The 12,933-nt window shown below is 38.7% G+C and overlaps 1 protein-coding gene across 1 annotated transcript; it reads left to right on the top strand.

The window, feature by feature from the left end:
• Positions 1–5,085: 5,085 nt before the first annotated feature.
• On the top strand, positions 5,086–11,837 carry ADAM21 (ADAM metallopeptidase domain 21). Its single transcript, XM_004754801.2, has 2 exons — positions 5,086–5,201; positions 9,284–11,837. The coding sequence occupies exon 2, from the start codon at positions 9,425–9,427 to the stop codon at positions 11,582–11,584; it is 2,160 nt and encodes a 719-aa protein (XP_004754858.1). The 5' UTR covers positions 5,086–5,201; positions 9,284–9,424; the 3' UTR covers positions 11,585–11,837.
• Positions 11,838–12,933: the final 1,096 nt, after the last annotated feature.

Below are 12,933 nucleotides of genomic sequence, written 5' to 3'. Positions count from 1 at the left end.
CCCTTTAGGTGTAAGTTTAGCTTGTGTATTCAGGATTTTTCTACTTTTTTGGTGACAGGGGCTTGGATGGCTATGTATTTCCCCCTTTGGACCACATCTGCACTATCCCATAGCTTTTGGACTGATGTGTTTTCATTCTCATTGGTTTCAGTGAATTGTTTTAAGTTCTTCTTAACTTCCTGATTGACCCAATCATTCTTTAGCAGGATTCTCTTTACCCTGCAAGTGTTTGAGTTCCTCCCAAATTTCTCCTTATGATTGAGTTCCAGTTTCAAAGCATTGTGGTCTGAAAATATGCAGGGAATAATCTCAATCTTTGGATGTCAGTTGAAACCTGATTTGTGACCCAATATGTGGTCTATTCAGGTCTTCCTGTGTGTGCACAGAGGAAGAATGAGTATTCTGGTGTTTTAGGGTGGAATGTTCTGTATTTATCTATGACATCCATCTGGTCAAGTGTGTCATCCAAAGCTCTTGTTTCTTTGATCTTATGCTTAGATGATCTGTCCATTGCTGAGAGTGGAGTGTTGAGGTCTCCTACCTTTAAAGTATTATTATCAAAAAGTTTATTTATTTTGGTTAACAGCTGGCTTATGTAGTTGGCGGCTCCCATGTTGAGGGCATAGATATTTATAATTGTTAGATCTTCTTGTTGAAAAGATCCTTTAAGAATAATATAGTGTCTGTCTGTGTCTCTTACTACAGTCTTTAGCTTAAAATCTAATTTGTCTGATATGAGAATTGCTACCCCAGCTTTCTTTTGTGGTCCAATAGTGTGGTGAATGGTTCTCCATCCATTGACTTTCAGCCTGGATGTATAGGTTCAAAATGAGTCCCTTGTAGACAGCATATGGATAGGTCATGTATTTATGTCTTTTTATCCAATCTGCAACCCTGTGCCATTTCATGGAAGCATTCAGGCCATTCATGTTGAAGCGATTATTAAAAGATGCGATTTTATTGCCATCATTTTGCCTGTGAAGTCCTTGTTTCTATAGATTGTCTCTGTAAATTTCTGTTCTATATCACTCTTGGGGTCTTTCTCCTTTTATAACCCCCCCCTCCTTAATATTTCTTGCAGGCCCAGCTTGGTGGTCACATGTTCTTTCAGTTTCTGCCAGTCTTGGGAGCTCCTTGTTTCTCCATTCATTCTGAATGACAGTCTTGCTGGATAAAGTATCCTTGGCTGCATGTTCTTTTCATTTAGTATCTTGAGTATGTCTTGTCATCCCTTTCTGGCTTTCCAGGTCTCTGTGGACAGGTCAGATGTTATTCTGATGTCTCTCCCTCTGTAAACATAAGAAATCTCTTCCCCCTAGCTGCTTTCAGGTTTGTTTCCTTGGACTTAAGATTTGCTAGTTTTAGGGCACCTGGGTGGCTCAGTGGTTAAGCCTCTGCCTTCAGCTCAGGTCATGATCCCAGGGTCCTGGGATCAAGCCCCGCATCAGGCTTTCTGCTCAATGGGGAGCCTGCTTCCCTCTCTCTCTGCCTGCCTCTCTGCCTACTTGTGATCTCTGTCAAATAAATAAATAAAATCTTTTAAAAAAAAGATTTGCTAGTTTTACTACTATATGTCAAAGCATTGATCTGTTCTCTTTGATCTTGGGAGGGGTCCTCTCTGTCTCTTGGACATGAATGCTTGTTTCCTTCTCCAGATTAGGGAAGTCCTCAGCCACGATTTGCTCAAATATATCTTCTAGACCTCTCTCTCTCTCTCTCCACCCCCTCAGAGATCCCCATATTTCACATTGGAACATTTCATGTCACCATTAATCTCTCTCAGTCTGATCTCTTGGGCTTTAATCTGTTTTTCCCAGGCCTCCTTGGTTTCCTTCTTTTCTATCATCTTATCTTCTAGCTCACAATTTGTTCTTCTGCCTTGTTAACCCTGGAAGTCAGAGTATCCAGTTTAGACTGCCTTTCATTCATAGCATTTTTACATTTGGCCTGATTAGATCTCATTTCTGCCCTTGGAGATTCTATATTGTTGCTAACATTTTTATCAAGCCTAGATCTCAACTTTGTAATTGTTACTCTGAAGTCTTTCTGATATCTTGCTTATATCCATATCCATTAAGTCTGTGGCAGAGGCCACAGTCTCTGATTTTTTTTCTTTGTTAGGGTTTCCTCCACTTAGTCATTCTGTTGTGGGGGGAGAGGGTTGACTGAATGTACTGAGTCCAAAGTATTAACCATGACCCAAGCAAGGTGCACCTGTTTGTTTGAGTATAGCTAGGTTTGTTGTCCTCTTGTTTTCCAGCCTATCTTCTGGGGAGGAGCCTGCTGTACTGTTACTCAGGCAACCCTGCTTGGGCAGATTTGCCCTGTCTCCTCTCAAGGGCATGGAGTTGGGCTCAGTGAGAACCAGTTTTTTGGTCTTTTGTTCTCTTATGGCTTTCCCCGGTGGCTCTCTGCATCCCTTCTGAGAGTCAGAGCAGAAATGACCACATCCAAACCTCTGTCTCAGAACAGAAAAATCAAAGTCTGCTCTTCACTGAGCTCTCCAGGAAATGCAGTCTCCGTTTCTGTCTATGCTGTTGAAAGCCACAGCTTCCCCAGTCTCAGGCCCCACAGCAAGACTCCTAAAAGTTGACCCCAGGGTTGGCTCATCTCTATTATTTGTGCTTTTAAAACCAGGAGCCGCCCCTGGTTCATGCACACACAACACAACTCCTGAATCCTGTCTGGGGGCTGGACTAAAGTCCTTTCCCCAGTGCTTCTTTAAGTAAGCCTATATTGCTGTGAACTTTCCTCTTAGAAACACTTTTGCTGCATCCCATAGATTTTGGGATGCTTTATTTCTGTTTTCTTTTGCCTTTATTTTTTTTTTAATTTCTCCTTTGCTTTCTTCTATAAGCCATCCCTTTCTTAGTAATATGTTATTTAATCTCCACATATTTATAACTTGTCGTGTTTTCTTTTTAAAATCGATTTCTTGTTTAATACCATTGTTGCCAGAAAAAAAAATGCTTTGTATGATTGCAATCCTCTTGAATTCATTGAGACTTGTTTTTTGGCTTAACATGTATTCTATCATGAAAAATGTTCCACTGCACTGGAGAAGAATGTGTATCCTGTTACTTTTGGATGTAATTTCTGTAAATAGCTGGCCTAATGCATCATTGAAGGTCAGTGTTTCTATACTGATTTTGTGTCTGGATGATCTCCCCACTGATATCATTGGAGTGCTAAAATTCTCCACTATTATTGCATTACTCTCAATTTCTCTGTTTAGGTCTGTTAATATTTTCTTTACATATTTTGGTGCTCTTATATGTGGTGTATATATATATATTTATAAACGTTATATTCTCTTGCTAGATTGACCATTTTATCTTTATTTGGTACCCCTCTTTGTCTTTTATTACAGTCTTTACTTTAAAGTGTATTTTGTTTGAGTATAGCTACAGCTTTCTTTTCTTTTCCATTTTAATGGAATATATTTTTCCATCCCTACATTTTCAGTCTGTGAATGTCTTACTTCTGAAGTGAGCCTCTTAAAGGCAGTGTATAGATGTCCTTGTTTTTTTAGTCTTACAGCCACTCTGTGAATCTTAATTTGTCCCCCTACATTTTTTTTTGGTATTACTTACTCATTTATTTATTCAGAATAGTTGTGTTAATCCAGAGTTTCCTCTGAGGGAGAATTTGAAATTACAGATGTTTCTCTCATAATTATAGAAATATAAGATTTCAAATTTTCTTTTTTTAAAAAATTTTTATTAATTTTTAAATTTCTTTTTAGTGTTCCAGAATTCATTGTTTATGCACCACACCCAGTGCTCCATGCAACATGTATGTTAATGTATGTTAATGTATGCAGGTGTTGGAAAGTGGAGGAAGGATAGTAAAAAAAAATCCTCTAGGAAAAAAAAAAACTGAGGCTTGCTGGAGGAGAGATGGGTAGGGCGATGGGGTAACTGGGTGATAAGCATTAAGAAGGGCACTTGATATAATGAACACTTGGTGTTATATGCAAATGAGGGATCACTAAATTCTACTCCTGACACTAATAATACACTGTATGTTAACCAAATTTAATTTTAATAAAGAATTAAAACAAAAACAAAAACGGTGAACGATCCTGACATTGTGCAGCCACTCTCCACAAAGTCAGGACCTTAACCCACAGATTTTATAGAGAAAAGGGCAGTTATCTAAAATGGCACCATCTGTGCACCAGAAGAAAGATCAGAAGGCTTCCCATTTTCTGGTCAGGGCATACATTAACCTACACAAGACCTGGAACAAGGGTGGTCATTGCAGGGACATGAACAAGATAAGGGCCAAAGGTGGAGTCAGTATTGTCAGCACTCCTGCAGCAGATTTCTGAGAAATCCAACATGAATAGAAGAAATTTTTCTGAGAGGAAATAGAAAAGGACTGTCATTAAAAATGCTTCTACTTGATAATTATAGAGCTCTGAATCTATTAGTTAAATTAGCAGGTAGCAAGAGTCATTGGCCAAGAATCCATTTAAAATAGAATCTACTCAAGAGTTAGCAGTAATATTATTATTCTATGTAATATTTATATAATTGGAATCATCTTATAGATTATATATTTTGCCAAATACTGTGTTATAAATTCTCTAGCAAATGATTTTGAGCATATTTTTCTCAAAAACATAACAGGAGATACAATTTTTAAGACTTAAGATTATTAAAAAAAAAAAGACTTAAGATTATAAACTATAATAAAAATTATTGAATATGGCAATTATAAAGGGAATTATAGTATATCAATGTTGTCTAGATTATTTAGAAAATATTTGATACTAAATGTAGAATTTGATCTTGACCTACAAAGTGACCATATAATTTAGTTCTGTTGTGAAAAGTGATTTACACAGTCTAGGCCAACACAGTAGCATGAGCAAAATTATGAAGCAGAAATGAAGCTACACTGTAGGAGGACACAGAATGGAGCTGAGGAGGCTATCCAATTCCAATTATATTGAAGTTGTATAGAAATAGTGGAGCCAGAGCAAAATATCTTTGACAGCCAGTTGTTTCTGAAGTGAAAGATCCTTGTTGCCAAGCAACTAAATCTAGAACTTTGTCACCTCAGAGATGAAAGGCGGAGGTTTCCCTTTGTTTTCCTTTGTTATGTGAGGTCAGCTACAAATCTTTGCTCATTCGTAGGTGTGGAGCCAACCATCAAGAAAGAAAAAGCCATGAAAACAATTGTTTCTTCTGTCGGTAAGTCATCTGTCAAATTTGGGTCTCTGCACAAGTTGATAACCAGAGTAGTACCTTGGATAATGTGAAGTTTCTTAATTTTTGCATTGTCTTCCTTTTTGAGCATGGGTCAGGGGTAAGGTGCTGTAGATAAAGTGACCAATTGCTTCGGTTTGCCTTGGAGTGAGGGAATTGCTGGGATGTGGGGCTTTCCATTTTAAGACCAGGGATGTGGGGCTTTCCGTTTTAAGACCAGGACAGTCCTGGGTAAACTAGAACAAGTTGGTTACTCTGACTGCCAATAACGGACAGATGAAATAGAGTTGAAAGTAGGGAACATTAATAGAATCAGTCCACATGTAGTTAAAAGATGTGCTATGGAACTGAATCTGGAGAAGGATTCTGCTGGGACTGGGACATGGAGTGGGTTAGGAGAGAGGTAGAAATGGTTATGGGTTCAGATAGGTGGGTAATGAGAAAGCATTTGTCTTTAGATTTGCCACCACTACAGATATATATTTTTTTATTGTGTTGAAGAATAAGAAATCCATTTTATATTGTGATCCAGTGACCACACATACAAAAACACCTCCAAATTTTGGCACCATATGTATGAGTTGCTAAGGAATTTCTAGGAATGTCCTCTGATGTTTTTATTCAATTTTGTTAAAGAAAAAGCTGCAGGTCAGGGCCCATTAAATTGATTTCATGACTCTCTAACACACCAGCCATTGACAGACAGATGGGAAAACAGTGCATATAACATGGTAGGGTAAGAGGGGAGATGCACAGGTAGAGGTCTTTAGGAACCTGAAATAGCTGTAGGGAAAGGAAGAGTTGATAAACCATATAGAGGAAGGCTGTTGTCTATTTTGGGATTCCAATAATGTTAGAGAATATGGATTTTTAAGGACATTACTTCACAGTATTAATGGAGGGTGATGTTCCTTTAGGAGTTTGGGTCTTTGAGGTCCTGGGAATAATATAATGGGAACAGTGAATATGGATCAAAGATTCTTTGCAGAATTCTTCTGTTGTTGTCTGTTCTCAAGATGAAGTCTAAGGTGTTTAAACCTGGCGATTCAGACCTCTACCTCTGGAACTAATAATACATTATATGTTAATAAAAAATAAAAAAGCTAATAATAAAAAAAATTACCAGCATACTACTGAAGGTATTTTTTGTAAGACATTGAGTTTGCTCACTTTAGTAAAAAAAAATGAGGTCCGAGAAAAAAAATTAATTATAGAACACGGTTTATAGAGCTTAGCAGCCTTCGCTATAACACTCTTGTTTCTATTGGCTTGTCTCATTCTCCAGCCTCCCATGCACAACAATTTCCACTCTGTAATAAATAACAAACACATAAAGGAAGATACAAAGAGAAAATTTTAAGTTAAGATCTCACCCAACTCAGAAATCTTTGTCCTTGTAAGTTTTCATATAGTTGAATTTGTCTATGAACTTTGCTGTTCCCTTAGGAGCTACTTGCACCTTGGAATAAAGTGCCTGTCCATTCACCTGATTCAAGGCAGGTTAATGCTAAGGATATTGTTCAGGTCAATAGGTCCTCCCTATCTACCAGCATAGCAAATCTAGAGTAAATAATAAACTTACATAATGTCTATTAAAAAGGAAAAGAGGAAGCCTACTTAGTTAACTATTTAAATCTGTGATTGAAAGGCAATCAGAAGGAAAAATCAGAGAGGGAGAGAAACCACGAAAGACTATGGACTCCAGGAAGCAAACTGAGGGTTTCAGAAGAGGGGAAAATGGGTCAGCCTGGTGATGGGTATTGAGAAGGACACATGTTGTGATGAGCACTGGGTGTTATACACAACTAACGAGTCACTGAACACTGCATCAAAGACTAATGATGAACTACACAGTGGCTAACTGAATATAATTAAAAAATGTGCTCCTTTAGGAGAAAAAAAATAAAAACAAATAAAAAGTGAAAAAATAGAAAGGCAATCAGAATGTATTTTCAGCTGACACTAAACATAAATGAGGAAACTCAGAATATTAGGGATGTGTAAATGCAGCATTGGGGAGAATGAAGAAAAGAACAATAAAGCCTAGGAGGGTCTGAAATATCAGCTGACTTCTGGTCTCCATTTCTTAGAGTGGGGAGCCAAGACAAACCATTCCAGTTCTGATTGTTCATTTTTAAGATTTTCACTCACATTGTTTTGAGATTTTTTTATCCCCCTGCAGTAGTAGTGTATGGTAATTTTGATATAGAATTGGAAAAAGTATGTGACAGAGTTAATCCAGGTTTTGTTCTGTTTGAAAAAATTCAACCTCACAACTTGTTATTGGTAATAAAATAATTACATAAGTAATTAAATTTCAGAAAACCTTTATCAAGCCTTTTATATAGGAGGTATAGTATTTCAGGGCATTCCAAATTTTCCTGTGTAGTGGCTAATTTGAACACTCTTACCTTGATGACTTTCATAAATTGCATTGCTAAAACCTCCCAGGAGTTTATGGAGGCCTATATACTAAGAGTCCTTAAATCATAACCGTTACTAGCCTTAGATTAATCTGGTTCAGATCATATTATAATGGTCTGATTGAGTGTCTGTTTTTCTACAAACTCAGTGCTTCTTAGCCCCATTTTTGTCACTCAGTTGAGACTAGATGGAGTCTACAGATACTCTCCTCAGCAAAAGGATACAAAACATTTAAAAATAGTAAGTAAAACTTACAGGCCCTTTAAGCTCATTCTTGCTTATGCCACAAGTTTCTGAATTTTTTTCAACCAAAAATTAAACTGATAATTTATTTAATGCTCTCTATTTTTATTTTAGATCCCTAGTATCTAGCCCAATATCCTGTATGCTTGAAACACCCAAATACTTGTTTAATACATATAGAAATGGGTGAGTGTTGCTAGACATAGTGAATGCCAGGTACAGAAAATACCCACTGTCAAAAGTTGTTGGTAAATCTGAGCCAACATCAGGGATTTTCCCTGGCAATCCTAAAATTCCAGACACTCTGTGACTCTGTCCCAAGAAGACAGAGTTCTTCTTCCCAAGCCTTTAAACTGTATGGATTCTCATCTTCTCTTCATAAGGTATTTTCTTTTGTCGGATATTCTTTTACAGATAAGTGTTGTTCTCCCCATTCTTTTAAAAGATGTCTGCTTTCTGTGAATCTTTTTCCTCTTCTAAAAATAATAATTAAATGAAGTACATTTTAAGTATCATTCATCTATAATCCAAGTACTCCAGTACTTTCCACATTTTTTTTTTCATTTTTCATTGTATAAAGAACTATACTATGCATGATAGGGGGTACTAAAATGAGTTAAAATCATAAACTCTGCACTCAGTGACCTTGTAGTCCAGTAGAGTTATGAAGGCAAATACAATCAGGAGACAAGAAAACAACTTGTGGTAAAGAAAGATTAAAGCAAATAATAAGACCAATGCAAACTGACATAACCGTGATTGTTTTTGATCTCTACAGTTTTGATAGTCTAAAGGGGCAAGGGTCAATAGTTATGTGGGGCAATAGGCATAAACCAACATGGTCTTGGACAAATTGAGATAGAGAGGCCCCCTACTCTGAAGCCTACTTAGTTTTGCTTTAACTTTTTTTTTTTTTTTAAGATTTTATCTATTCATTCGACAGACAGAGATCACAAGTAGACAGAGAGACAGGAAGAGAGAGAGGAGGAAGCAGGCTCCCCACTGAGCAGAGAGCCCGATGCGGGGCTCGATCCCAGGACCCCAGGACCATGACCCGAGCCGAAGGCAGAGGCCTCAAACCACTAAGCCACCCAGGCGCCCCTGCTTTAACTTTTTTGGTGGAGATTTTCATACCCCACCCCCACATGGATTGAGATAATTGTATAATGAAAACCCAAGTACCTATCATCTGACTTTCACAATTATCAACGTATGGCCAATATTGTCTTATTTGTACCCCTCTAAATTCCTATCTCCACTTATTGAAAGAAAATCCAAAGCATTTTCTTTTTTTTCCCCTTAATTCATTAATTGCTTTTTTTTTTTTTTTTTTTTTTTTTGCCATTTGATTCTTTCCCACTTTGCTTAACCAATTCCCACCCTTTTATTTTCACTTCCAGCACTGCAGCTCTGATGGTCAACTCCACCAGGACACACATACTTAAAGGTCAGCTCTATGCAATGACCAGTTTGGAGCAACCAGACCAGCAGTGCCTCATGCTTTTTCTCTGGACAGATGGCTCTGTAATGGCAGCTCCATAATGGTGGTTGGTGAGGCTGAGGTGCTCCTGAGAGTTGTTCTCCTGCTGTTCTGGGTTGGAATGTCTCTATTCCCTTCTGGCTTCTCTCAGTCTGGGCCCTCCCAATACCTCAGGTCCCCAGAAGTGGTGACCCCCATGAAGGTGACTGATAGGGGCAGAAGTGCAAAAACTCCAGGCTGGCTCTCCTACAGCCTGCAGTTTGGGGGCTGGAGACATGTTGTCCACATGAAGGTCAAGAAGCTCTTGGTTTCCAAACACTTCCCAGTATTCACCTACATGGACCAGCATGCCCTCCTCCAGGATCAGCCTTTTGTTCCTGATGACTGCTACTATCATGGTTATGTGGAAGGAGTCCCTAAGTCCCTGGTTGCCCTCAGTACCTGTTCTGGAGGTTTTCGAGGAATGCTGCAGATTAATGACCTTGCTTATGAAATTGAGCCCATCAGGCATTCTACCAAATTTGAACACTTGGTTTATGAGGTAAACACTAATGAGACAAAATTCCCACCTATGAGATGTGGCTTAACAAAGGAGATAGCACTCCAACAGTTGAAATTTGAAGAGGCTAAGAAGTCAACTTTGAAACAAAATTCTAATGATAAATGGTGGACCCACTCATGGTTTCTGGAGCTGGTTGTGGTGGTAGATCACAATTTCTTAATTTTTTCTCAAAACAACTTCTCAGTGGTGCAGGAGGATGTATTCCTTGTTGTTAACATAGTGGATTCCATTTATCAGCAGTTGGGTACTTACGTGATTTTGATTGGGATTGAGATTTGGAATCTAGGAAATGTTTTCCCAATGATAAGCATAGAACAGGTTTTGGAGGATTTCTCTCAGTGGAAACAAATCAGTCTTTCCCAGCTACAGTATGATGTTGCACATTTTTTCATACAAAATTCATTTATAAGTGTACTTGGCATAGCCTATATTGCAGGAATATGTCGTCCTCCTATTGATTGTGGGGTTAATAATTTCCAAAGAGACTCCTGGTCTCTTTTTGCCCTCACTGTGGCCCATGAGTTAGGACATACTTTGGGTATGCAGCATGATGAAGAATTCTGTTTATGTGAGGAAAGTGATTGCATCATGAATGCTATCAGAGGACCAGGAAAGAAATTCACCAATTGTAGTTATATGGCTTTTACAAAAACCACTTTAAACCAAGGATCATGTCTGCACAACATTCCACGTCCGGAAGATGTTTTCATGTTGAAGCACTGTGGGAACAATATAGTTGAAGGAGAAGAGGAATGTGACTGTGGATCTATAAGGCAGTGTGAACAAGATCCCTGTTGTCTGTTGAACTGTACGCTGAGGCCTGGGGCTGCTTGTGCTTTTGGGCTTTGTTGCAAGGACTGTAAATTCATGCCATCAGGGGAGCTCTGTAGACATCGTGTCAATAAATGTGACCTTCCAGAGTGGTGCAATGGGACATCCCATCAGTGCCCAGAAGATGGATACGTGCAGGATGGCATTCCCTGCGGTGACGATGCCTACTGCTACCAAAAGAGATGTAATAACCATGACGACCAGTGCAGGAAGATTTTTGGTGAAGGAGCAAAGAGTGCACCTGAGAGTTGCTATAAAGAGATCAACTCCCTGGGAAACCAGTTCGGCCACTGTGGTATAAATGGCACGACATACCTGAAATGCAATACCTCAGATATCTTTTGTGGGAGAGTTCAGTGTGAGAATGTGAGAGCTATTCCCCATCTGAGAGATCACTCGATTTTGCAGCAAACTCACATCAACGGTGTCACCTGCTGGAGCATTGACTATCACTTAGGAATGGATACGCCCGATGTGGGTGAAGTAAAAGATGGCACCGTGTGTGGTCCAGGAAAGATCTGCATACACAGGAAGTGTGTCAGTTTGTCTCTCTTGTCACAAGCCTGCCTGGCTGAGACCTGCAACCTGAGGGGGGTTTGCAATAATAAGCATCACTGCCACTGTGGCTATGGGTGGTCCCCACCATATTGCCTGCACAGAGGCTACGGAGGTAGTGTTGACAGTGGCCCAGCATCTGCCAAAAAAGTTTTCTTGCTACTAGTTGTGAGTCTTATTTTGTCTGTTTTGTTTTTACTGTCAGCTGCTGTATTTATGTACCTTAGAAAACATTGTGGTCCCATGGAGCCGAAGACTCAGTTCTCAGGTTAGGAAAATGCCTCTGATTTAATATCCTATGCATAAGTTTTAGTCTCTTGGCAGTGGAAATGTTCTTACATGCCTGAAACTCAGCACATTTCTGACAGTGTACAGAGAAATGCAGGGACCTTCCCTTGTCAGTATCAGAAACATCAGAAACATTGCCATTAAGCAAAGGTAATTCCTAACACCTTTCTTTCTACTGGTCATTGTTTTAAGCAGCAAATAAAGCTCCATTTCTTCCAAGTTAGTCCTCTTTGTGTTTTTGTTGTTGGTGTTTTTGTTTTGTTTTGTTTTTGAGCACAAATACGACTTCATCAAAAAGGCTGGAGACAGGCATGTGAGGATTCAGACTTCATTTACTCCCAAAATAACCTCTCAAAGATGCAGAGAATGTATTTCTTGTTGCTGACCAGAACTTGCTCTTCCAGGATTGCCTGGGTGGCTCAGTCAGTTAAGAACTTGCTGTTCCATTTATCAGCCGTTGGGTACTTACGTGATTTTGACTGGGATTGGGATTTGGAATCATAGAAATGTTTTCCCAATGATAAGCACAGAACAAACAGACTGCCAGATTCATGTCATCAGGGGAACTCTGAGACATCAGGTCAATAACTGTGCTCTTCCAGAGTGGTGCCATGGGGTATCCCATCAGTGCCCAGAAGATGGCTATGTGCAGGATGGGTTTCCCTATAGCAACAGTGCCTACTGCTATTAAAAAGATGTAAAAAAGGAGAAGAAATTATTCAAATGTTTCTAACTTTCTACTCCAGAATCTGAAAGGGATAATGATAATAATGTTTATCCCACCCAACCTCTTGGCTTTATTTGATAACCAAAAGAGAGAAAGAAATGAAATTTTGTTAAAGTGTAAACAAATTATTTGTTTCATAAAAACTCCTGACCCTGTTCCTTCTGTGCTTCCTAGCCCGTCTTGTCTGCCCTCTTTGCTTTGATTTGACATTTGGGTATGCTTGTGAAGTATTTACTTTGAGTATCAGAATGTAATCTCTGAGGTCAAGGTTGTTTTTATCTGTTTTGTTGTTGTATCCTAATATCTAGAACAATGTCCAATACAGAATAAATATTTGAATAAAATAATTAATGTGAATGGATTAATTGTATTAAATTGATCAGGAAAAGCAAAAATAATACTTAAGTCCTCTTTTTAAATTAATTAATTAATTAACTTTAATCCAATTAGCCAAGGTAGGGTACATCATTAGTTTTTGATATGATGTTCCATGATTCATTAGTTGAATATAACACCCAGTGCTCACCGCACCATGCCCTCTTTAATTCCCATGACCCAGTACCTCCTCCCCACATCAATCTCCCTTTCTGCAACCCTCAGTTTGTTT

This window comes from Mustela putorius, unplaced genomic scaffold (genome assembly GCF_011764305.1).
Source record: "Mustela putorius furo isolate JIRA1106 unplaced genomic scaffold, ASM1176430v1.1 tig00000129_pilon_pilon_pilon, whole genome shotgun sequence".
Classification (NCBI taxonomy): Eukaryota; Metazoa; Chordata; class Mammalia; order Carnivora; family Mustelidae; genus Mustela; species Mustela putorius.
The sequence above is the reverse complement of the archived record's forward strand: the minus strand, read 5'-3'. Positions and strand labels throughout refer to the sequence as shown.

What these genes read in the sequence shown, in the direction of transcription:
- ADAM21 (XM_004754801.2), top strand. Translation starts at nt 9,425, where the DNA reads ATGGTGGTTGGTGAGGCTGAGGTGCTCCTGAGAGTTGTTCTCCTGCTG.